This window comes from Polypterus senegalus, chromosome 7 (assembly GCF_016835505.1).
Source record: "Polypterus senegalus isolate Bchr_013 chromosome 7, ASM1683550v1, whole genome shotgun sequence".
Lineage (NCBI taxonomy): Eukaryota > Metazoa > Chordata > Cladistia > Polypteriformes > Polypteridae > Polypterus > Polypterus senegalus.
This window is the reverse complement of record NC_053160.1, coordinates 124,346,639-124,374,598: the sequence shown is the minus strand read 5'-3', so window position 1 is coordinate 124,374,598 and position 27,960 is coordinate 124,346,639. Positions and strand designations below refer to the sequence as shown.

Below are 27,960 nucleotides of genomic sequence, written 5' to 3'. Positions count from 1 at the left end.
TAATTAACTCTCATTAAATTCATCTCAAATGTTTTATTTACCTAGAAAAGAACTTCAGTGCCATTCCTGCAATTAGCATTTTTTTAAGCAACCAAAATATTTATCCAGTTACTCACCTCATATTGCCTCCAGATTCCTTCCAATTTTGAAACAAACTCTGTGCTTTCTCCACACATGGTTTGTACTGGCGAACACAGGCAAACATAAGCAAAGAGCTGCGTAGCAGCCTCTCAGAAACGGATCCGTCATTGGTCCATGACTGCTTGTCAATCAGGTCCTGAAAGAGGTTGACTATATACTTCTACCAAAAAAAAAAAAACAACTTTAAAGACTGCTTCCGTTACAAACAAAAAAAGCATATGGCACATTCACCCAAAATGTCTACTAAAGTTTACAGGCATACAGTATATCCCATATTTCAGTGAACATCTAAGTAAAAAGAAGTTCATAACTGCTGTAGATTACCAAATAAAAGATAACATATTTCTCTAAATATCAATGTCCAATTATCATTTACCCATTGAACTTCACAGGGTGAAAACAATGTAAAATAATGTGGTATGTACTTTCAGTTTATCAAAGAGTTTCCCTTTTTAAGTGAAAAAAACTTCATTTACTTCTTAGTCTTTTGCTACATCAGGGTACTTTCAGAACTGAAAAAATACACTGACCCTAAAATGTAGTACCTGTTCTAAGCATTTCAAAATCAAGATGATTAACTTTTGCAAACAACTGGATGAATATAAAAATATAACTAAATACATCCAATATGAAATTTCCACTAGAAGATACTTCACTAAGAAAGGGAAGTTAACGATAACTACTGAAATCAATACAATATACTTGTATAGGACATGCAAAAAAAAAAATCTGCAATAAAGCTAGTTATAAGCTGGTCAGTCACATAAAAGAAACTTGAAAAGCAAATGTTGAAAATTTTAGCAGACACTGAAGTGGTAGGACAGCATTACTACCAAACAATGCATGGAAGGTGTTGTCAGAAGGACATTATCTCTTCAACCACATCACAAAAGTCAACATTTGAAGTATGCAAAATAATACTTTTTTCGTGATCATGTTTTTATTGAAGTTTTACAAGAAAATAAGTAGGATACACAAAAATAAATATTTGCTGATATAAGCTCCAGCTGACAATGAATCAATAATAAAAACAAGGACCCCTATTCCCCACTGACATCCACCCTTATGACACAGAGCAGTAAACAACAGACAGTATACATTAAGCAATAACGCTGCAACAAAAGCCTAAGGCAACTCCTATCACACTTGCAAAACGTGATTTCCAGGGCTGATGCATGTACACAGAGACTGACGTGCACCACAATGAAACAGACCCTGGAGTTTATATACCTTGAAGATAACATTTTGAATGTGAATGAAACAAAAGATAAAAGGGTACCTACATGATGATCATGGGAAGCATTATATATAAATGTTCTCCATGCAACCTCCTAATCATACAAGAACTGTGGTCAACTGTGGTCAGAACAGTGATCATTTCCATGAAAGGATACCCCAATTTAATAGACATGCAATAATATTTTACTTAGATACTTTAACAGTTTTATTCTTACAATTATAGGTTTAGAGATGGAATATTGTGGTGACACACATTCTCCAAATGATTGGCAAATAGTTTAACAAAGAAGGAATGGTATTTGAGGGTGCTGAACATTAATGTCACTTCCACTTCCAGCCACAGACACCTGAACGACAACACAGGGCTGTAGCTGGAGCAGCCATTGAGTAGTATGTCGCTGGAAGCCTGCAACCTAACCCTTCTCAAGGAGGCAGCCAACTGAGGGCCTGTAAGTTGTTTGTTTCCCAGACTATAGACTCTTATCCTCTTGGTCACCTGTGCATCTAGGCCTTGTACTACTATCCTGGTTTAAATCCAGTTTGCCTTTTTCTCTCGACAGTACTCCACAAATTTTTATGAAATCTTTAGTTTTTGGCAGTCTGTCACATGGAATAACCTTTACTTCACAAAATAAAAAACTTTTTTTTTTTCCTTTTTTTTATTTTTTTTTGAGATAGCTGTCCAAAATTGAAATTTAGGAAGCCAGTGCCTTGCAATCCAAGAAAAGAAAATTGACTAACTTTATTAAATAGAATAAAAAGTTTCAGTTGTGCTAACACAATTGCAAAAGTTTCTCTAATAACCAATCAGAATTTAAATAAGATGTATTAGGCATGAACTAAGAGAGGTTATACTAGAGTAATAGCTGAATTTTGCAGTCATACGTGAATAGTAAATTATACATTGGTCTTTTTAAGCAGTAATAGCCATTTGCACCATCAATAATACCTTGGTTATTATTTTTAAAACAATTAAATGGTTCCTTGACAAAAGAATGATAGACAATCCCAAAATTTGGAACACCAGTACACACATTTCTAGATATTGTGTATGTAATTGTTAAACATTCAAGTAGTTGTTCAATTAAGCAAAATTGCTCACACTTTGTACCTATTAATCACCGAGTATAACGGTCTGGATCAGCTCCACGTTCCCTACTGAAAGCCTCTTCAACCCGGTACCATTGATGGTCATGAACCAAGATGAGCTGAACAAATGAGGACACACATTTACAGCAAGGGGTACATGCAAAAGTGTCAAGTGCTTTTATTAAAGACAATCAAACTTCAAGCAGTGTTGAAATTAAAGTGCACTGTATCAAAATATTCTTTTAAGAAATAAATAATCCACTGATGAAATCTATGGAGGTTAAAAAAATCTAGATAAACAATCTGATAAAACAAGATTAAATTCTAGAGATTGTTCTTTTACCAGAATTTGAGCCCCAATGCTCACCTCTAAAACCTGGTGTCTCCTCCACTTATCCAGACCTTGAAGTAAGAGGAGATACCCATCAACAGATGCACTTAACCTTTAATTTATAGCTCTGGTGCCCATGGCCAGGCCTTCTTCATTCATTGGGTGCTGCGCTGAGCCGCTCATACATCTCCCACCACCAGTCCTTCGCCGTCTAAGGAAAATACTGCACAACGGGCCTCTCCTACTCCCTATCATTGTTCAATAGGAGCATCCTTCTTCAGCCTCAGGCTCCCCACCTTGAGGCTCGCTCCCGATCACCTACCTCTATTCTTTTTTCACATGGGCTCTCCCTTTTTTCTCGTTTGTTCTCCCTTTTTGTTTCTCTCCCTGTCTGTCTGCCATGCAGGCTTCTTTATACTGTCCTCCACCCACTCCAAGATTGCACATGAGTGCGCGATCAGCCGGGCACTGCAATCAACCCCGGAGCAATGCCATCATGTGCCCACCAGCACCTGTTCTGAGCTTGAACATTCTCAGGACTTGATTATTTATTTAAAACCTGCACAACACCACTGACCACTTATCACACTGAGAACCAGTGATTGCATGGGTGTGGGTTCATTTTAATACTGATGAACAGTGACTCAAATTCAACTTACATACTTGGCAAAACCTTTGCAGACTTTTAACCTCAAATAATGAGGTTCTCTGTTAGATGAATTAATCACAAAAGTTTCATTTACATACTTTACCTCTTCTGTAATTTTCCAAGCACTTAGGAGAGTGTATACTCATTTGTTTTGTGTTTTCAAGTTACAGTATGTAAAATGTTGCTTAAAAGAGTCAGTGCATACTGCACTGGGTCAGTAGAAAACCTGTAGGTTGAAATGACGAAAAACACAGTGATGCAAACTATGGAGACACTAAAAGGTGTTAATGGTCCCAACCCTAGACAACAGCTATAGAGAAACATATCCTGGGTTCAGACAGACTGCTTCTTATTGAACAAAATACCTTCTAGCAATGCTTTCTGCATAATACTCTTTACAAAATAGCAAAGCTTTCTTCCTCTGCATGTACTCCAGGTGAGTATTGTATGCTCCACTGTCGATTCTGACTCACCTGAGTGAGGTGTAGTGACTTCTTTTATGTTGGACCTGGGCGTATTTCTGGTGCCACAACATTGCACTCAGAAAGTACTTCCAGTTCAGGAGGAAACTTCATGTAACAGGGAATCCTCCTCCCAGCAGCTACTTTACAGTGACACCCATGGATCCCAACAGGCCTGCCCTCCAAAACTACAACTACTATGCAGCTCTGTGGACATCTAAGCAGGAGCCATGTCAGAGGGATGCTGCCACTCAGCTTATTGGAAGAACACATATTCCCTGGAAGAAGTCTTCCCCAGGTTTCCTGCTATAATGGCCTCCCAAATGGAAAAGGGTACAGAAGCTATCCCAGCCTGGACGCTGTTTTGTGGCGTAAAAGTGTTGTGAAAGGCACTTTAACCTCTAAGGTTCTTTTTATACTGGTTGACAAGTTAATCCTGGAAAAGCCTAAACTGTTAGCCTTAATTCACACATCTGTCCTGCAAAACGTACCTATTTAACATTCACCCAATACTGATAAAGCTCAAAAACAAAGCAAGAATATCTCAACACTGGCAAAAGGCTAGCTACTTCAACTTTGATATCTTACCAGGGTCTTGACACCATTATCCTCACATGTCGATCCATCTCCAGATTGCTTCCCCTGAAAGAGCTACACTTCAGAATACCCTAGCAAAAGCCAGGAATGGCTACTTTTTTTGGGCCTTTGGATCCTTATGACTGTCACTGAAAGGGCTACACAATCTAACAGAAGCCAAGGGCTAATCACTACCCCTGACAGTATGTAACCTAAATGGACACAGTTTGTTTCATTAACAATCATCTGGCATTGCTAAAGGTCAGTAAACAACAGGACAACTTCAACAAAGCAATACTCAAAACTGTTTCAATTATTAATTATGTTTATTTGAAGGTGAAACCTGGAGTGAATGTTAGATATGAAAAGATACAACCTGAAAGATTCAAATCAAGGTCACATAGCAAGCTTTGTTTCAGGTGGCTAAAGCATTGCTTGTTGTAGTCGTTGTTTTCTTAAACCAGGCATGATGCTTGGGAGACAAGGGGCAGTCTGTAAGTGAATTTAGAGTGTCTTGCTGACTGCCCCTTTTCACAATAAAACATTTCCCTACGTAAGATATTAGATCAGTCAAAATTCGGGACAACCGCTAACTTCCCATGGTCTGGTTGATTATTAATAAAGTTACTTTTGGCTAGACATAAAACATGTTAATCTTAGATCCCCAAGCCTCCATTTCACACATTCTTACAAGCATACACGCACTGGTTACTTTATCTAAACTTAAACATTGTGGGAAGCAGCCCGGACACAGACAGACGAACATCATTTTAAAGTCCAACACACGTTTATTTACAATTATATTGTGCACAATCCAGTGCCGCAGCACCAATCACTCCAATAGTCCAGGCCTTTCCTCTCTTCAGGCTGCCTCTTTCCTCTCCCAGACCTCGTCCTCTTCCACCCAACACCAGCCCTGAATGAAGGGAGGCGGCCCCTTTTATGTCCCCCTGGATGTGCTCCAGGTGTGCTCCGGCAATCTTCCACCGACACGCCCCAGTGTGGCAGAAGTGCCAGCTGTATCCCCAGAAGCACTCCGGGTGTCCCTGCCCCTCTTTCCCTCAGCACTTCCTGGTGTGGCGGAAGTGCTGAGGTCCAGGGCTCTCCAGGCACTGGGGCGCCCCCTGCCGGTGACCACGGGCCCCTACAGGGTTGAGCTTCAAAGCTCTGCACCCGTGGCCCCCAAAGCAACCAGGGCGGTCGCCCCCTCGTGGTCTGGAGGCCACCCCCAGCCGAGTGCCAAAACATATACATTCTAATTAACAATGACAGTCTTTAACAATTTATACTTAATTTCTCATAATTCTTGTCTATTTTGCATATACCCCAGTATTTTAACTGCTTCCAAAATGTGACATTAATGATCTAATAAAGTCATTGGTACCTGCTTGCTATTTCAGTTACAGAACATTTTGATTAAAGAATGTCAGTTTATGTGCTCTATGACATAGTGTTGGTCATACAGTTTAAGATCCACTATCTAAATCTAAAGTAAAACACACAAATGAAATATTACAAGTCATATTTAGCATACTGTAAAAACACAATTTTCCAACAGCATTACAAATGCCAATCCATCCAGGCTGGCCATCTTTTATGTCCTGCCAACTGTGTAATAAAATATACAGAGATAACAAGCTGCTGTTCACCTAGGAGCTGGGGGTTTTTAGAGCTTCTAAGGACCAGGCATACAAGTCTGGGAATAGGGATAAATATCGATCTGCAAGGTGGAAGTTTAAAAAGGCTCTGAAACCTGCAAACGCCACTTATAAAGGTCAACTGGAGAATGGCTTTACCAGTATCAGCGAGACAGTATGGAGTTCTCTGAAAAAACTTACAAATTACAGACAGAAGTACTCCCAAGCCTCATTCTGTCCCATTTTGGCTAATCAGCTAAATGAGTTTTATTGTCGGTTTGATAGGGTCATGAGACCCTGCTTGAACCTCTGCTTACCATATCAATAGTCCCCCTCTCTCCCTCTCACAATTATTTCAGTGTCACCATCCCCCCTTCATTGAAGTCTGATTCCCCTTCTTCAACATCCCTTCCCACCCAGTCATTCCTCTCTGTTCCACCCTATACTTTCTGTGAAACAAGATGAAGTACAAAAACTGTTCAAGAAACAGAATATCAGGAAAGCAGCAGGTCGTGATGGAGTCTCAGCTGGTACTCTTAGATCCCATTTATACTTCACGCTCGGAACGCTTACATGCATGCATAATGGATTGCTACGCATTCCCAGCCGTCATTTGATGTGTCCTCTGAGCATGTCCTCAGAAATTAATGTGATGTGTATGCGAGTTGCAGTACCAGAAAAAAGTCGGGGGGCGCAGTGTGATAAAAGTCGGAATGTGATATCAGAGTCTCTGTTTACTGTCTACATGTGACAGAAAACTGCTTTGGGGATCGTACACGATCGATGTGCATGCTTTGATGTTTGATGAATGGTTCAATGTGATGAAGCAAAATGCCAACATACAAATGCATTCATATTCAACCGTCGCATATTCCCTATTGTAATGAGATGATACATTTTAAAGGTCTCACATACCATCTTCTTTGCTGTCTTTTTTTTTTACACCTTCACAACAGCATCAGAATGTATGGCAGTGTATTTGAGCCATAGAGAAAAAACAGGGACACAGTAAAAAGGTATATTTTGTGATTAAAGTGGGAATTTCAGTTTAAATCTTGAAATGTTCACTTTAACCTCATAGTTTATTTTATCATTGAAATAGACCGTTGTAAATGTCATCTTAAAACCTACCTAGTTGTTAATCACTACATGCTTTTGGGGCTTCCTTCTGCACTGACAGCAGCAGCAGGCAGCAATCGCAACAGAGAACACATTAAATTTATGATATTCCAGCTCTCTGCACATTTAGAATCCTTAGATTTATACTTGATATCACTTTCATGATGAAATGCATTAAAGTATGTATGTTACATTCTACTGATAAGTCATTAACTTCATTTAAATAATGAATACTAATAATAATTACACATGTAGGGGCCATACGGTGGCAGAACGGTAGTGCTGCTGCCTCGCAGGGTGTCACTTCCCCGGTGTTCCCTGCCTGGAGTTTTCATGTTTTCCTGGTGGATTTCCACAGTTTGGTCCGTTTCCTTCCAAAGACATGAAGGTTTGGGGATTTGGTGACACTAAGAGCCTCGCACCTGATGCTTGTTGGAATGGGTGCATCCCTGGATTGATGGATGTAATCATTAAACATTCATCCTTTTCAGAGATATTGTGGCAAGGTGTCCTCAGAATTTAAGGATGTTTCAGGCAATTCAGAACACAACAAAGCCAAACTTGTTCTCACCATAATGATATCTCGCACTGTCACCTGGTGGAATCTTCCTGATTTACGTAAAGTACGTGTGCAAGTATAAACTGTACAATGCTTGCATAGGAGTAGCATCCACTGGAGCACATATCATATTGCATCAAATGAAGTATAAACCTGGCCTTAGACATTGTGCAGATCAGTTAGCACCTGTCTTCACTGACTTTTAATACTTCCATGAAACTGGGTTAAGATCAAGACTGCTTTAAAGTAGCCACTATTATTCCAGTACCCAAGAAGGATAAAATCTCTGAACTTAATGACAATAGGCCAATTCCTTTGACCTATTGAAACGTCTCATGCTTTCCTACCTAAAATCTATCACTGACCCTCTCCTTGATCAACTTCAGTTCACATATTGGGCAAATCACAGTTAATTTATCCATGCACTTCATTCTTCCGCACCTGGACTTGCCTAACACCTATGTGAAGGTCTTGTTTGTGGATTTCTGCTCAGCCTTCAGTGCCATTGTTCCAGAGTTGCTTCGGAGTAAACTAATCCAGTTAGGTGTACCATATGGTGTCTGCCAGTGGATTATGAGTTTCTTGATAGGTAGGAAGCAGTATGTGAGACTGGGACCCCATCTGTCAAATCCAATTTCAATTAGCATAGGCTCCCACCAATGCTGTGTTATTCCTGTTTTCATGTTATACAAATGACTGTAGATTCATGGACGAATCTGCAAAAATCCTAAGGTTTGCAGATGACATAACCGTAGTGGGTCTCATTACTAATAATTATGATTGTTCCTAAATAAACTTACATGGGGTTACTCCTAACTGTTTTTACAACATATAACTGGTAACTGTGCTGTTTGTCTATTTGTAAATACTTCATACTTGCTCAACCTGTATTATTTGATATCTATATTATTTTGTATTATTTTTATTTGACGGTACTATTGAAATTTGTAAATGTTTTTATTCAAGAAACTTGTGTTTATATAGTTGTTTGCATAGTGTCAGGATAATGCTGGGATGATATTGTGTTGTCTTGTATTCCATATTTTTGCATCTAACCAAAGTGAATTCTGGTCTATTTCACATGCTAGCAATTAAGTGATTCTGATTCTGTTCAACAATCGTAGCAGGGACACCAGTCCATCTATACCATTCATTTCAAAGCATTCACTGTAACTGATGTAAATGCCACTGATTGATAATTACTAAACTCAGGTGGTTATTATCTGGAATGACTCCGATTTTAGAGCCCTTGGAAAATGTTTATACAACATGTTTCGGAAGATAAAACATAATTTTCTTCAGAATTTCCATTACACAAACTTTGGATCTAAGTTTTTGGTGATAAAAATAACAAAAATACATGTTACATTTACAATAAATTATGCTTAGCAATTTTATTTTCCCTCTGCTATTCTCTTATAAATATTCTGACACCATACTTGCTTACTACTCACTTGCCTTATGCAATACTTTTTAAATTAAGCATAAACGATTGCTTTTGAAAATAAAACATCCATCCATTCATCCATCCATCCTCTTCCGCTTATCCGAGGTCGGGTCGCGGGGGCAGCAGCTTAAGCAGAGAGGCCCAGACTTCCCTCTCCCCGGCCACTTCTTCCAGCTCTTCCGGGAGAATCCCAAGGCGTTGCCAGGCCAGCCGGGAGACATAGTCCCTCCAGCGTGTCCTGGGTCTTCCCCGGGGCCTCCTCCCGGTTGGATGTGCCCGGAACACCTCACCAGGGAGGCGTCCAGGAGGCATCCTGATCAGATGCCCGAGCCACCTCATCTGACTCCTCTCGATGCGGAGGAGCAGTGGCTCTACTCTGAGCCCCTCCCGGATGACTGAGCTTCTCACCCTATCTTTAAGGGAAAGCCTAATAATTCAAAATAAAACATAATTTTGAAAATACTGAGTTGCAGCAGACATTTTTCATAACTTAACTACAGAAGTTTCTTTATTATCATTTCAATGCAGTGCTGTAGCTTTTCCATCAGCGGTAGCCACAGTTAACACAAGTGGAAATGAGAGTTATGATGGGCTGAGACAGCAGTAAGGCAAGTCATGAAAGAGTTGCCAGCCCTGGCAACTGTGTAACTTTGAAAAGTGAGCAGAGTGACTGCAGCAGCATGTGTAAAGATTAGCCACTATATCCTGTCATATCTTTAACATCATGCTAAAAAACTGAACCTTCTTTTCACTTTTTCTTTCTAGGTCATTACGAGTAGACCATTACTATTCCACCTACAAGTTAGTAACTTTAACATTTCACTTGCTGCTGCAAAAACACACAAGAGATCACTAAACTCCAAATTGCTGTGCATATATGGGGTGTCCATTGCACCTGTATCCAGCCATGACATGAAAAATGGAAGTGTAAATGTCAGATGTAAATGTAATCCAGCTAAATAAACTATATATGCATATAATCCATACATTACCTCTTCATGAGTAAAGGAAAGGAAGACACATTGTCAGTGAATATAGTCAACCAAACAGAACACTTTATTATACTATAATATTCAAAACATGAGAAAAGTGGGGATGATGCAGGGATGTACAGGTTAGAAGAAATAACTTTGTGAACTATGTACAATCTCCTCATCTGTTCTGGACGAGGGGAGGCCTTAACTAAGTGGCACTTGCATTTTAGCTGGCTAACGAATGCTGTCGCTCCCTGCTTTAAATGGACTCAGACGTGCCACCTACTGTAATCCTCTGCTTCCCTCTCTCTTTTTCAGTTCCTATTGAAGCAACACCTGGACTGACAGCTGCTGCGCCTGGCACTCATATTGTACCTCTGTACAGTGCTCTTGTTCATCATCATCTTCCTTCTGATTCACAATAATTTTGTCCTTTCACTCCACAGTTCATTCACCAGCCACACAAAATACCCTTTCCTTTTAACTTCGGGATGCCTCCTTCCTTTACTCATCCATCTACTCCATTTATTAAAGCCAATCTTCACACACCCTGCCAATCGCACCTGTTGGTGGACTTTGTTTGTATAGCCTGCTATCCCAATCATCTGCCTCTTGCTGTGTCTCTCTGTGCCTCATCTCAGTGATGTACTACGTATACATGAAACGCACCTTAAAGGGGATATTTGAAAAAACTGATAGTCATTGTGTGCCATATGGAACATGTTTTGAATATTAATGAAACAGCTTTAAAAAGATAAGTTTGACACTCCTATGATTCAATTTTTTTGCTATTTTATAATAACTTTCAGTTATCCTACAGCTCTCCTGGAAGTTTACTGAGACTCTCTAGTGGGCCGTGGCCCCCAAGTTAAGAACAACTTCTGTAAAGCATTTCTGGCAATTCCTAGGTGGACCATCACCTCCATTTTTCAGTAAAATTGCACATGACCTTACCTTTCTGCAATGAAGACTATGTTCTTTGTTTGAACTGTAAATTTTATTTCTGTTGCAGAGCTGGATTACATTTGACAGCTTTTGTACGAATAATCACTATGGTACTACAGAAGCAGATTATTTAGTAAATAAAGGTTAATTAGTTTCTTAGCATGCTGGTTCCAGCTGCACAGTAAAGTAACCAAATTTGGTAGGAGATGCATCACGCTCATCTGATACTGGTCGTCCAGTATTTTTCACCATCTTAGTTTGAAATAATTTTACTTGAAGATAGATGCAACAAAACGAGGCACTTAGCAGTAAAAGTCCTCAAACATTTTAAAGGCAATAGAAGAAAAATCTTCTGAGCTGTCATTTCAATGACAACAATCTTAATAGTGCTGATGTCAGTATAGTAAGCTGTTTATGAAGCCAAAAGAATTGGTTCAATTGCATTTGTACATAAAAAGTAAAAAAAATAATAAAGTCAAGTTATAACTCGTATACATGAAAATTTACTGGGAAAGCAAAAGAGAAAATGCTTCCCATTATACATTAAATATTTATTTAGTCTAAGTGAAACAACAGAAGAATCCCTCATAATTGCTGTAACCATTCATTTGGCCATACACCTTAACAGTAACAAAAATGAAAAATTGTAAATTGATATACTTTCAATTGATTTTGGTGGGTATATTTTGTGCTACCATTTTACAATATGTAAAATTCATAACTTCTATAGTATGGAGTACAGAACATCAAGTATGCAAAGTAACAATTTACACTGAAGAATAAATACTTACTTTCATTAAATTTTCCACATCTGTCATGTTTCTTTTTTCCATCAACTTGTAAATTGGGATCAACTCATTCAATCCCTGGAAGACTGGCATTATTTCTCTCTCATTTCTTAGGTAAAGAGTCAAGTCCAAAGCTTTTTCTAAAGGTAGTTTGCCAATGCTTGAAAACAAATGACACAAATATACAATGATTTTTAGTTTTTGATTTTATGTTATCAAAGCAGATAATATCTGTTCATCATTATCCCAAAAGACTTATGTAAGTGCACCTAGTAAATAAACTAGCATTCCAGTTAAATAAATTTCAGTCTTATGTCATATGCTGCCAGGAAAAGTTGCTTCTTCTCACAACCTTCAATTGAATTAAAAGGGTAAAAAAATAACATTAAAGAATGAAAAATATGTCCTGCAAAATTCTAATTTGTGTGTTTTTTTTCCTGTTTTCTCTTCTGTTATGTCCATCATAGTTCTCTGTTTCATAGGATTTACAAACATTTATTTATCGATCTGTCTAATATTTAGTCCATTTAACATTTAAGAGAGATGGTGTGTGTCCATAATAGGCAGCATGAAACACAAGGCCGGAACCAAGCCTTGATGAGATATTAGCGTTCTGCTATTTACACTTAGACCCACACCTTCATTTACTATTAGAGGACCAATTCATAGTCACTAATCTAACATAAACTGCCTTCCAATCCTAAGAAGAAACATACAGATGTGACTAGAATATGCAAAATTCACAGACAGTGATCAGACCGGGAACTGAACAGAGGACTCTGGAAATGTCCGGTTGATTGCACAACCAATCTGCCTATCTCTCTGTATGACCACTATGCCATTATGCTGGTCATTTGCAAACATTATTTTTGTATTTTATGCTTAAACTAATTTCTCAACTGTACTGCTGTTTCCGCCATCTTTTAGATCTCCCTAACTTGCTGCCAAACCAATTTAAGTCTTTATAGGTATTCTGACACATTCTGAACCAAAGATGTTAGGTTAGGAATGTTGAACAAATATGCCTGGAACCCATACAGAAATTCAAAGTGGAAATTTTATGCATTGAATTATAAAGCACATATTGTGTAAATTCTGCAATAGGCAAAAGATCCACACTTTTAGACAGGCATGAATCAATAATATGTCAAAGAAAAATTTGTAACACCAGATTAATCCTTTCTATTTGGTTATTGGCATGTCTTGCAGGAAATCCATTGATATTGCCTCCAAAGGCAACTAAAAGATGAAATAGCCTAAAGTAATTTCAGAGGGTGCTCCTGGTAAGTTTTTTCCTTATCACACATTTCAAAGGCTAACAAAAAATTGTATGCCTCATGTCTCATCCTCTTCCACCAAAAATATGTTCCACCTGTTTTGAAATAGTCAGAGTAACTGTTAATAGGGTTCTTTTAACCAATGTTTCTGCTCTCCCAATGCCAATTTAATCACCAATAATTCTCAATTATATTTTACTAAAAACATTTTTTGAAAATGAATGCACAGGGATGTGTTTTCTTATTATCGGGAAATACCAAGAAAGGACCATGGTCACCTGTAAACTGTATGGGTCAACTTCAAGAATGAATTGCATGGAATTACAAGGATGTATTAGAATATCTCAGTACTTGGGCAGTTGTAAAAATTACTTTAATATCTCAAATACTAGTTGAGCTTCTGTAGTCTATAAGAATTTTTATCAGATTTTTTAGATAATGAAGTGATGGGAGGAGATGATCATGGTTTTTGATCAAGTGTCTATAATAGTTGGCAAACCTCAAAAAACTTTGAGGTTTTTAAACAATTTCTGAGAGTTTCTAAGGGAATACCTGTGACCTGCATAGGATCCATCTACTGTATAACCCTGTGAGTGTGATCTCATACCCCAAAAATAAAACTTTTGTCATTGTAAAACTCTTGTTTTTTTTTCTAATTTAATAAAAAGATGATTGCTTCTTAAATGTTACAGCAATACACTAACATGTAAAACATGGGTTTGAAAAATAAATTATCATCAATATAAACCAGGACAAAAGTACCCAAAATGTCACAAAATATATCACTGCATTAGTCAATTTACAGGCACTATCTGGTATTCATAAAATCCTTTAGCAGTTTCACATTCATCTCCTTCTCTGATGTAGATTAAAGTTTTACCTCTTTGTAAATCTAATTTCAAGAAAAATGCTAGATTTTGTCACTTGATTTGTAAGATACAAGAGAAATCAGATAATTGTTTTGCATTCTTATTTTACTCAGTTCCCTGTAATCAATATATAAATGCAATCTACAATCATACTGTATTTCTTCACAAAGAAAAAAAACAGAGCTATTAGGACAACTGGATGGCACAATAAACTCATTCTGTACATTTTCTTGTATGCAGAATTTAATTGCTTCATTTTCTGGTTTTAACAGGGCATGTATTTTTCCTTTCGTTAGAGGTAGTTAGTCAATGGGACAATCATATTCTTTATGGGGAGGTAGCATTGACTTCTAACCACAGAAACTCTACAAAGATTTGAACAATGGGTAATTGGATAACAGAAAGTATCATAGTCTCCTTATGTAAATCCAGTGATCTGCAGAATTGTGTTTTCAAAAACCCACTCCCAATTGGACTGCTATTTATCAAAGCAACCCAAGGCTTTACTTTTAACTGAACTAGAGGGATGCCTAACACCTCTAGTAAAGCTTTACTAATGAAGTTGTAGTGGCTGGAGGCTCTGTACCTTTGTAAGGATAAAATTCTTACACGCTGCAGTGTGGGAGAGTGTGGGGTGATGAGTGGAGAGGCAACAGTTATGTATATAGTTTAAGCATGTTTGATAATAAAGTCAGTAGTTTTTTGTCTGCATCGAGAAAACGCTGTCTAGCATGTTTTCTTCCCTTGCAGGTGTGACGATGTGGTTTCTGGCTCCACGCTCCCATCTGATATTTGGAAGCCCTTGAACCCAACACCGTCGATAATGTCACCGAGTGAGCTAAACAGTGAGACAACATTTGAGCAAGGGGATGGTTAAAAAAAAAGTGCATAGTGCTTTTATTAAAAGAGTCAATAAAACAGTGTTTAAATAAAGTGCAGTGCTTCAAACTTTATCATTAAATAAATAATCCATAAAAACACGTGGAGGTAAAAACAATAGAAAATCAATCCTTTAAAATCGAGGTTAAAACATCCAACAGGAAACAGTCTATAAACAAGCCCGGTGCCTTCTTTTTAAACTAGCGTCTCTCTCTCTGCAGCTGACCTTTGTGCCTGCCTCTGCTATCAGTTGCCTTACCGATCCTTGGCTCCAGTTGGCTCCTCCAGACAGCGACTTGGGAATTCCCTACGACCAAGGCTCTCACGTTGGGAACACCACGTCCCAAGTCCTGACTCCCGCTACCTTCTGCGGAGAGTCCTGCACCTTCCGGTCACTCCCATAGCTAACTCTACGGGAGCGACCACAACCACTACTTCTCCCGGGTGTTGGCCAAACACCCAGGCTGCCTTCAGCTGCCTGCAAGTGCTTGCCCGCTTCCTGCTTCACTGACTTGCACTCTCCTCCTCACTGCTCCCTGCTCCAACCTCAGTTTACTTCTCTTTTTTCTTGTTCTACTCTGTTCATTCCCCCTTTTCAACCGACTCGCGCTTCTTTTTATATAGCGAGGGGCCATAGCAGCTGCAGCACATTAACCACTGGAACAATCACGGATGTAGGCAGTCCCTCACCTGTGCACTCGGTGAGAAATGCCCACACCGCAGATCGCCCCGCGGCTTGCTACAACCACTACGCCCCTTCACGAAGCCGCCTCGTGTGCGGTGATTATTTATTTAAAAACTGGCCTTTATTGAGAGCGCTGTGGACCCGCTATACCACAGCAGGGCACTACAGTGGTGACACCGATGCTCTGGGACGATTCCAGAGTTACGTTAGACAAGTCTGCTAACGCAGTTACGTTAAAGTTACCAGAGTTTTTGAAACAGCAAGCCATGGCGTGTTTGCCTTAGCGGAGGCTTAATTTGCATTGTGGGACATTTGGCAGATGACACGAGGTACTACTACACCATTGCAGCTATCAGCAACTCCACAGAGTCCAGGGTGGTGAGTGTGTCCCTGGGACACAAATAAGTATGTAACCTTAAAAGCATACCCTTGAGACATACGGCCTCACGGAGTCAAAGCAGGTGCAGCAACTATTATCATTGCCAGGCCTCGGAGACACGAAACCTTCCACATTGTTGGACCACATGTTAGCTTTACTAGGCAGGCATAAGCCCTATTTTATATTTAGAGAGCTGTTTCTGCAACTGGTGCAGGAACAGGTGCGCACTGCCCTGGCCAATGTGTCTGTTGTTGTGTCCAAGATGGCCAACAGCCAGCACTCTGTTTTGCAGAGCTACCTTTATCCTGCAACCCTCATCAGTCCCGTTAGCAAGCCTGCAGCTTGCACTGTTCTTTCTCCTCCTGCCATAATCTCGACAACTAAACTCTGTTTTTACCATACCCGAGTTGACAAGAATGCGAAGAAATGCCACTCTCCTTGTATATTTAAAGCTCTGGCCTTCAACTGCACAGGACATTGGGACAACACTGCACCATACCACTGCTTACCGCCCTCAAGCTAACGGCCTTTGTGAGCGATTTCAAGGGTCACTAAACTCAGCCCTCATGGCCTCACTTGCCAACAACAGCTGGTTCAACCATATAACATGGGTGGTGTTGGGGCTATGTAATTTAGTTTAATTTAGTTCTCCGATTAAATGAATATCAAGTCTGTTTTAGGACTCCCAGTTTTCTTTTACACATTCTCAGAATATTCAAAACACTCAATTCGTGACCGTGTGCCACCTATTTCCATACAATTCCTGTGAACTCTTGCCAACCCACTTAACTTCTCTCCTGGCACCTACACGTCTATCTGTCCACAGTGTCCTTGGTTATATTGAAACTTTTCACCCTGGCCTCAAGACTGAATAAATAAATCTTTAGCTGCCCACTAAAATTAATAATATATTATACAATTGACATATTGCCATGGGTATTTTTTATCTTCAATAATTATACACAACAAATTAGCTAACCAAATACTTAAATAAAATGAAAACCTAATTATGGTGCTGGAATAATTTGCATATTAGAATAGATAAACTTTATTAATACCAAAGGGAAATTTAGATGCATACAGCATCAGAAACAAAGATACATACTCAAAGGACAAATAATTCAATTGATCAACAGATAGATAAACAAATGTATACTGTGCAGAAACAGCAAATTAAAGAGTGTAAGTATTTAGTTTGGGACATCAGAAGGAAGTGTTGAAATGTCTGTTTCTTAAAGGATTATAAAGTTAGTAAACTAAGCTTCTACCTTACAGCCCAGTAATCATAGGTTTGATTTCCTGCATAGTCACTGTGTGTTTACACATTCTTGAACTCTGATTTCTTCCCACAGGAAAATCAAAAATGCTAGATTAATTGACTACTCTAAGCTGATACACTGTAGATGTCTACATAAATTACATGTAGTTTGGATTCCTGTTAAGTACTTAATGCTAAAAATGGTGGACTTAGATTATGAAAAAGAAAAAGACCCCATGAACACATATATTACTGTCACTGGATTTAGAAAATCGAAATTAAATTTAATGACGTGTACTGAGAACATCACTCCTGTTCTTCTGTTCTCTATTGGTTACACAGGTTGCCAACTTCTTTGTTTATAAATTTCTGCAGATTTTGTTTAACTAAACTGCTCAAAAGAATTAAAGGAACACTTTTTAATCAGAGTATAGCATAAAGTCAATGAAACTTATGGGATATTAATCTGGTCAGTTAAGTAGCAGAGGGGGTTGTTAATCAGTTTCAGCTGCTGTGGTGTTAATGAAATCAACAACAGATGCACTAGAGGGGCAACAATGAGATGACCCCCAAAACAGGAATGGTTTAACAGGTGGAGGCCACTGACATTTTTCCCTCCTCATCTTTTCTGACTGTTTCTTCACTAGTTTTGCATTTGGCTATAGTTAGTGTCACTACTGGTTGAATGAGGCGATACCTGGACCCTACAGAGGTTGCACAAGTAGTCCAACTTCTCCAGGATGGCACATCAATACGTGTCATTGCCAGAAGGTTTGCTGTGTCTCCCTGCACAGTCTCAAGGGCATGGAGGAGATTCTAGGAGACAAGCAGTTACTCTAGGAGAGCTGGAGAGGGCCATAGAAGGTCCATAACCCATCAGCAGGACCAGTATCTGCTCCTTTGGGCAAGGAGGAACAGGATGAGCCCTACAAAATGACCTCCAGCAGGCCACTGGTGTGAATGTCTCTGACCAAACAACCAGAAAGACTTCATGGGCCCTGAGCTCACTGCCCAGCAGCATGCAGCTCGATTGGCATTCGCCATAGAATACCAGAATTGGCAGATGCACCACTGGTGCCCTGTGCTTTTTACAGATGAGAGCAGGTTCACCCTGAGCACGTGACAGAAGTGAAAGGGTCTGGAGAAGCCATGGAGAACATTATGCTGCCTGTAACATCATTCAGCATGAGCAGTTATGGTGGTGGGTTAATGATTGTCTGGGGAGGCATATCCATGGAGAGTCACACAGACCGCTACGGGCTTGACAAAGGCACCTTGGCTGCCATTAGGTATCAGGATGAAATCCTTGGACCCATTGTCAGACCCTATGCTGGTACAGTGGCTCCTGGTGCACAACAATTCCTGGCCTCATGTGGTGAGAGTATGCAGCCAGTTCCTGGAGGATGAAGGAATTGATACCATTGACTGGCCACCACACTTTCCTGACCTAAATCCAATAGAACACCTCTGGGACATTATGTTTTGGTCCATCCAATGCCACCAGGTTGCACCTCAGACTGTCCAGGAGCTCAGTGATGCCCTGGTCCAGATCTGGGAGGAGATCCCCCACAACACCATCTGTTATCTCATTAGAAGCATGCACCGATGTTGTCAGGCATGTATACAAGAACACAGGGGCCATACAAAGTGCTGCATACAATTTTGAGTTGCTGCAATTAAATTTTGGCGAAATGGACTAGCCTGCCACATAATTTTTTCACTCTGATTTTTGGGGCATCTTTGAATTCAGGGCTCTGTAGGTTGATCATTTTCATTTCCATCAAACGATGTGGCATCCTTTCGTTCCTAACACATTACCCAGTCTATATCAGTATAGATATCCAGGAGGATTTCTTTTTCCCATTGAGATCTGATGTGTTTTCAAAGTGTTCCTTTAATTTTTTTGAGCAGTTTATATTCTGGGTAGATGTTATTATTCTTTATTGTGGATTTTATAACTTACTGTCCTCTTATTAATGGTATGTGTAGTGACCTTGGGTTTTATAAAGCTGCTATATAAAACTTTTATTATTAAGCAGCATGGTAGGGCTGTAATAGTGCTATCTTTACCCTAAAACACTTAGAACAAAGTTTTGTTTATGTTCCAGTGTGCCATTTCTGTGAACTTTGCCTGTTGTTATTGCGATTAGAAACAGGATAAAAAAAAATATTGCACAGCATTGTCGATCCCTTTCATATGGGCAGTAAGGTGGATTATACCATGAATAAGTCATAAGCTGTAAAGGCTTATGTGTTCATGATCCAGTGATGTGAGCAGTGTTATACAGTTACATTCAATGTGTATGAATTCTCACGTCAAACTTCCGAGATGCGCTAGTACACTGCAACAGTTCACACGAATACACTAAGAAACACTGCAAATACTGCAAGTTGAAACTGAAGGTGCATTGCTCAGAAAACTAAAATAGGGCGAACATGCAGCAGACAACGTCCAGGTATAGTAATTGAACCCATGACATTTGAACTTTGGACGCTTCAAATTTATACTAAGCTGTACTTACAAATCAACCTGGAATCAGGTCCTTCAGCAAATGTGTCATTCTCAGTACAGTCAAAACAGTAATCATAATCTGACTCAAGCTATGTGAATAATGGTACATAAAGATAAGCTGTCACAGAAGCAATTTATTTTCAGCCTTTTACGCATAGCTGTGACATGTAGCACAAATGACCAATCATAGACAACTAGACATCACTGGAAATGTTTGAAACTCAGCTATCCAATTATAAAGAGTCTTTCACTGCGTGTGGCTCAATGTAGGTGAGATCTTTGATAAAACTAGATTCACTCAGCTGTGACACACTGTTGGCCTCGGTATATATGTATGCAAATCAAACATTTTAATAATGAAGAGAGCAATTATCACGGAAACATTTTTATTTGATAAAATACACATAAAACTATATGGTGGTATCCTCCCTCAAGCATAAGTGGCTACACTAGTAATTCTTAATTGCGTACTAATGGTTCACCTTAGCAGTGACTTCTAGAGCTTTCCAAAATGTAGCTAAATGTTTTTAAATGTTTTGAAAACAAACTCTTTTCCAAAGAAAAGCACACCACAATAACAGAAATGGTCACTACAGCTTGTTGTATTTATGTTTTCTATTAACAGTTTTTTTTACTGTATTTTTTTAAAGAAAAATTACTATTAGTTTCCCTTTCGCAAAGAATTCAAATTTCCACAGCTTTTGCAGTGTCAATTATAGAAAAATTATGAAGACACCTTACATTTTTGTGAATACTATACTGCACAAACAAGTGCTTCTTGCTTACCTGACTAGCTGGAAAGCATTGTTAATAAGGCTAGCTCGGTCATTACTGCTCAGAGCTGTGTGGTTCTTTTTCAGTAACTTGACCAAGCCATCCCAGCCTGTTCCTTCATAGTGAACAATGTAATAGCCATTCATTCCAGCATTAAACTTAACCCATTCTACCTCCTCAGGGAGAAAAAGGACATCTGGAAAAAATAAATAGAGCAACAAGATATACATAATTAAAATTAGTAGAGTATGTTTTGCCTATAGATAACTTATACTGCACTAGGACTGTCCCTAAAACAATGAAATATATTTTGGTTTAAAATACATAATTTGCTTATTTTCTTCAGGCACAATATTTAACAAATTCATTTCATTAGTCACATTACAGTATATAAAACTATTTCAGAAGCAGATATTGTTATTCTTACCAAAAGGTGGATATCCTATATATTTCTTGTAGATTATTAGAACACCAATAAGAGAGTTTCACATAAGACTTAATTTATTAAAACAGAATGTAATGCAATTCTCCACACTATACATACGAAAAAAAAGGAGTTAGCATAACTTTACATTACACCTTGAGGTGTATGTTTTCTCTTTGGGCAATTTATACTTTGATATTGGTATTTCTTAAACTTGGGTTGGGATCTTTAACTTTTCATACTAATTTTCAGAAGCTGTTTTAGAAACACAAAAAACTTTAAAAGCGAAGAAGGTAATAAAGGAGGTTTTAAAAAACACATGCAACGAGGTGCTGAAGCTCAGTAAAACCACATGTGGGGTGTTGTTAGTTAGTATTGTAATGGTGACTGAGATGGCACAGATAAAGAGAGGCACCATGCAGGATGAGAAGGTTTATGCCCTCAGGCAAACAGGTGTATTTATTGTTTCACTTCACAAACGTCCTTATTTTTATGATTGGGAATGCCACCAAAGAAACAAATGCATTCCTGAACACGAGGATAAGTTGTGACTCATCTCAACCTCTTCTCCTCTTCACAGTAATCATGATGATCCCAAACCATTGCAGGTCAAACTGTGTCATGCATCTGCCGTCCTAAACCCACTCTTTGTGATATGCTCTCCTACAAGTACATCATCTGGACTCCTTACACCATACCTCCAAGACAGCTCCACAGCCCACCATCTCTCCTAACTTTAATCAGCTGTGCAGCTTCTTCTTGATGCAACTCTTGTTATCCACCTGAGGTCTTCCCAAAAACAGACCATACCTTACTTTCTCATCCTGCCACTGAAAATGCCAGACTCCAGGTAATTGCAACATATGTATTTATAGCATTTTATCTGTGTTCCATAGAAAGCTGTGAAGCAGATGGGATGCTCCCAGTGGTTTTGCTGTTAATCTGTTGGATGACTTCACTCTGTGCAATCTGTGCAAATTCTGTGCCTTGCAGTGAACACTGCATGTACCTGACTCCAACTGATCACTATGTGCTTCTTTATTCCATCTGAAGTGGGCAGTTGGAATTTTCATCTGGAATGCCTCCTTAAGTCAGATCTTTAACTCAGAAAACTGGATCTGAATTTGTCCAACTTTCAGAACATCACTTTAATCTAAAAAGACAATGTACACTGTGAGCTTTACTGAAAACTGTAGTACTGTACTGTTTTATTATACCACTTCCGTCTAATTATACATGAACACATTGCTGTGATGTTTGGATGTGCAAAATACCATGTAATGAATGCATTGTTATCAACTGCTGTTTATTCAGATGTAGCAACAAAGGTTTTCTTGGACACACTGATATTGGTTTCCTGAATGTTTTACTGGAACACAGTCAACTCAGGTGTGACATCATTCCCAGCACTTACATCTAACTTCCAAGGTAAATGGAAGGCAGCATTAGAGCATTAGAATATTAAAGGATTAAAGGTGATGCACATATATACTATGTAGGACAGTAGAATTTAACTTTCTTAACTTCATGTCATATATATCATTATTGTTTCAAAATCCTTTCTTAACAGCTTTTATACTAATCATAATATTGTTGTGATTTGTCTAAAAAGGAAGGGTCATTAGTGAAAACAGAGCAAAATGAAAATAGTTTCCTAAAATGCATTTAAAAAAACTAATTTACAAAAAAAATTCAATCAATCAAAAATTAATGAACTGAATAAAGAACTCCACAGGAACAAATTGAGAACTATTAAAATAAATCAGAAAACAAATAGAAAATCTGTTAAATAACAAAGCGTATTTTGAAACTAATAAATAAAAATAGAGAAAAATGAAAATATGCAAAATCCAAATCTTGAGAATAAAAGACAAAGCTCAATTTCAAAACTAAAAAATTCTTAAACCAGGAAGTCCAAAATTCAAAAGTATTTTAACAAAAGAACACAGCAGCTTTTCCTAACTAATGGTGAAGGTACCAGGTTGAAACAATAAACAAACACAGACAAAAAAATAATACATATACAATAAAAAAGATTTTTAACACTAGAATTACCAGAGCCACGAAAAAACTTGTAGATCTGTCCCACCTTAAATCACTTCGCACCTCTCTGTCAGCATCATTTGTCCTGTAAATGTGTCGATAAGCAGCCTACTATCACATCCCCCCACCCCGCACAGTTCAAGTCTGTTTACCTGCGTGCCAGTTGCTTAGAGTTGTATAGAGTGAGACTCTCTCTCAGAACTAGTTCACTTCTTCCTTCCCTATGACATCACATGAAAATGCATGCAAATGGAAAAGTAAATTCAGATTTATTTGTGTGTGTATGCATGAGCCATCAAATCATGTCTGTGATTCAATACATGCAAGTTTGTATGTATGTAATTCTACACATACATCAGAATTTCAGTACAGCTGTACTCAAATCATATTTTGTCCTGTAAAAGGTATCTCATTTACAGTTAAGTAACAAGTTATACTGTTCCTTTTATTTTTACAAAGAAAGCTCACGAGTTATTCTTGCATTTGTATCCACTGTGCCTGCAAAATCTATTGTGAATGAGCTGCACCGTTCAGCACTGAGCTTTTCACTTGATTGCTTAATCCACGATGGGCCACTTTACAAGTTCTCCACTCCACATATCAAATTTTTGCAGGATGTATATTCGTATTCTGCATTGTGTGAAAAACATTATGATGCCATTTCAAGTGTGTTCACAGTCATTTTTACCTAACTGATGTAACTGGAGAGCCGAACACCTTCAGATTTCTTTTTTTCCTTCATCAATTTTACTGAAACAATGTGATTGTAAGTGTGACATTTTGTTAATTGATTATTTCATATTTGTCTTCTGAAAATTGGCAGCAATTCCTATCTGAAAAACAATGTTCAGAAATGTCAATAACAGTGGTAGTGCAGAATTGGCTAAGGTGAAAAGCATATGTAATTGCAGTCAAGTGCGAGCTGGAGGAGAGAGACAGCGATTCACAGCGGGTTACCAATATTCAATGGTGTTTCCTGCGTTGGTAATAGCAAACTTTTTGTTAACAAAAAAACAAAGAAATTTTGGTCTATATTCTCATTATATTTTGTTCAAGACAAAACAGCAGATGAATTTAAATACAAGTCACTAGCATGGACAGTTGACATCAAAGGCAATCTGTTTTCCTGAGTTTTACCAATATCAGTACCGTCTGTTCAAACTGAGCAGGAATTCAGGAGACGCCTGAAGTTGTATTGATGATTTTATCACCTGTGAAGGAAAAGGCACCAGGACTAAATTGGTTTACAGCTTAGGAAAAGAAGACATGCTATGGTTCAAGCTGTACCCGATTACTTTATAATCTGTGACCAGAAGGAGATGCCATGGGACTGGAAATTACAGTTTGAGAAAGGAGATTGTTAAAACATTAGAAACTTTACTGAAATGAAATGAAATTTATTCATTAAATTGACAGGCAGCCAATCAGGTGCATGTAACAATCACAAAACAATGTCAGAGGAGGGTGAGAGCGATGTCAGAAGAGGGCTCCAGGAATGTGCGGCTATTTCCATCTTAATGTCAGCAAAGCATCTCATGAATAACTTTGAGTGCTAGATCAATTCATTCATCCTTGACATCTTTACTTTTTCATAAGACTATACAGTATATATATCCAGACTTTGCTATCCACATTTTCTTTTATGCTTTTCTCTACTGGTATTCTTATCGCTCTTTAATAAATTCCATGTTGCTTTTAACTTTCTATACTTTGTCTTCATATTTAGAGTGATTGAAGTAATAAGGTAAGTTTATCGAGCTGCGGACAAAGAGCTCTGTCCAGTAATGAACAGTGCTTTAAAACATTCACTGCTTGATAAATGGCCTATAGCCAGGGATGCTGAGCCTTTGTATGACTGAATATATTCTTGGAGACCAAAGGTAATATTTAGGTCTGAGATATATTTAAGACACTGCACGTTGTTCGAGTCTATGATAAGTAAGTTTCTTGGAGTACTAGAGACAGTGGACTGTGCATGTGTTATTCATACAGTACTTGTGTAGGTTAAGGTGCTACGGAATAACGTTCATGTGTTTACGTCTTTCATACGGTAATTTTGTGGTCAGGGTCTGTGTGTATGTGTATATCTATGTATATGTGTGTTAATCTTAAAGTATGACAGTAACGAACTTGATGAATACACTTAGGAATAGGGTAAGTTGGCGGAAATACCACGATAATACAAATAATATCATCAATCATTTCTAAACAGAATATCTAAGTTGCAACAACATTAGCATTTAAAGTTGAACAATTTAGAAAAAGTCAATGAATGAGGCACACAATGTTGGTTGGTAGTGAGGAAGAGAAAACATTATTATTTAACTCACAAATATCAAGGACTGTATTTTCTATTAATCATGCTGCAGAGAGCTATATGATTTGTTCCTCATTTATGCAGAAAAAGAATTAAGCTTTGTGCACATAATTGAGGGGCTAACTTGCATTATTTATAAACTGCTGACCTCTTGATAATAACAGAACACCCTGTGATATTATGAAATCAGCTGTGACCGGTTTCTGAACCCTTGCTTAAACTATTTTGAGCATATTGCGTAAGACTTGGGTATGTAGTTAATTCCTCCCGAATGTTGTGCACAAACATTGCATGCCTAAACAAGATAAGATATTGATCACTAAAGCTTGCTATGATAAGTTCTGCTTTGAACATGTAAACAGATCTACTATAAAAGAGAGACACTCCTTGTAATGTGAGGCTATCTGATCTAACTGTCAGTGGAGCAGGCTGACAGGGACTGCATAGTCTCTCTGCCACCAAGAATAAAGAAATTGCTTTTTTATTTTTTATTGGTGTTTGCCTGCTGTTGATTCGACTTTCATCCACAGTAGCAAGCACTGATACAGTGTTTTATCGCACCCACCACATGACGAACCACCATAGGATCCTTAATTAGGACCCAAGCACAGCCATGCAAAGAGTGACACCACAGAAACACACTAGTTCGAATGGAGTGGGACAGTGTGAGGTTTTTCATAGTAGCAGGAGTGCCAATCCTGCTACCAACCACCATTGTCGAAGTAAGTATATATTAAAAAAACACAATACCAATTGGCTAGGCCACGGCACTTCCAGTGTTACCGTACTTTATCACTCTGCTTCTCCTGATCCCACTCTGAGCAGCACGGTGCACAGTTAGAGAACCATTGCTGTGGAGAGTTGTCCCCCTACTGAGGGATGAGGCTGCACAATGCAGATCAAAAGACAAACACCTCAGACAGATTAAGCTGGGGGCATCATGGAAATCAGTCACTTAAAAAGGTTTTTATTACTATAAGGTATAAGACTTGTGCATGACCACAGCTGATCCAATATTTTTGACTTCTGTGTGAAAGGGTGTTTTCTTTGTAATTAAACCAGCTCCAGAAAGCAACAACACAGCCCAATAAGTGACATAATCTTAACTCAGGGAGGCACAGTGGAGCAGTGATTAGCACTACTGTCTCACAGATCAGGTCACATTTTTGGCCACAATACTCAGCCCAAAATACTTGGCAGATGAATCCATAGCCCTCTGGGATGCCTAAAAGACCACTGCATCATTATAATCCACTCAAAGCTATTTCAGTTTCTCCTTGGCCACTGACTTCAATGCATTTTACAGAGTTCACTGAAATCTCTGAACATCTGTGTTACATGTTTTTGCTGAACTTGAGGCAAAATGAATTCAGCGTGGTTCATCACTATTCAAAAAATCAAAATTGTAAAGATTCTAAAAAAAGCCATGTCTGGTGTTCACTTAGGCATACAGGCATGGTGATGCTCTGGTTATTTATCTGAAAGTAGTTAGAGAAAAATATAAAAAATTAATTACTTAGAAATAGTAAACCTATGCTGTATGCATTAGTTGTTTACATTTGCTAAGCATTTTTAGTTGTCTCTAATAAAATATGTGCTAAATTCATGCTGCCTAGATGTGTACTTCAACAACTATAACAACAAATAATATTCAAAGTGCATATTTTGGTAAAATGCAGTTATGTTTTGTACATTATTGTGTTGTAACTTAAATGCAAAATATAATTTATTTTGCAGATGTAAAAATTTTGAAAGAGAAATGTCTACTCTTTTTCTTTGATATATGGAACATGAATATTAAGTGGAATATGTGAACATTATGGCCAGTTAAATAAATGCAGCAGAAAATTGACAAATGTTTTAAAAGGGTTAATATTCCTTCTTGTATCTTATCTGTAAGTTATCAGGATGTTTTGGGGACTGTGTCATTCACTGTATTATACAGTTTATGTTGTGTGTATTATAATTGTAACTTTTGATGTTAATAATTCTATTTTAGTGAAGTGCAGGGTGTCTGAGGCTGAGTAGGTTCATGACATTCTAAATAATATAAATAAATCACTACATATTCAAAGTGAGAATCTGAGCTGTATAAAGGCTAATTTCAAACTTCAATACTGGTATAGATTTCATCTTTCTTGCAAAGTATAAAATGTTAAGTTAATTTTTGAGTACATTACAAACAGTACACATACATATACACACAGCTATTTAGTGACTTTATTCCTGTATACCTGTCTTGGTTTTCAGCAGAAATCGGTGCACCGTGTTGGAGCTGCTGGTAATGTATGTTAATGGAACATGCCAAAGGAATCTGGGAAGAGGAAAAAATATTATAGCCTCCCACATGCTGTAAAAATCCCATTAACAAAAAAGCAAGATTACTACCATGCAGAATATTATGAGCAAGCAGTCGTCCACTTATCACATGCCTTACTCATCAGAGTAGGTACCCATAGACTAGGAAAAATTAAACAGCAAACCTCTACAACTGTAAGTTCTACTTTTACTTACAACTGTTATTTGCAGAATCATAAAGAAAAGCATTAAATTTAAAAGACCTTTTTCCTCCACCTAACTGTAGTGTA

At 38.2% G+C, this 27,960-nt stretch overlaps 1 protein-coding gene across 2 annotated transcripts in view; it reads right to left on the bottom strand.

Moving 5' to 3' along the window:
- erap1b (endoplasmic reticulum aminopeptidase 1b) overlaps positions 1-27,960 on the bottom strand; it is a 126,588-nt gene that overhangs the window by 9,580 nt on the left and 89,048 nt on the right. For both annotated transcript variants that reach the window (XM_039759249.1, XM_039759248.1), the window contains exons 12-15: positions 27,607-27,686; positions 20,601-20,784; positions 11,959-12,115; positions 117-301 (exon numbers count right to left, since the gene is read on the bottom strand). In XM_039759249.1, the coding sequence (XP_039615183.1) occupies positions 117-301; positions 11,959-12,115; positions 20,601-20,784; positions 27,607-27,686 (606 nt within the window). The remainder of the gene's footprint in view (positions 1-116; positions 302-11,958; positions 12,116-20,600; positions 20,785-27,606; positions 27,687-27,960) is intronic.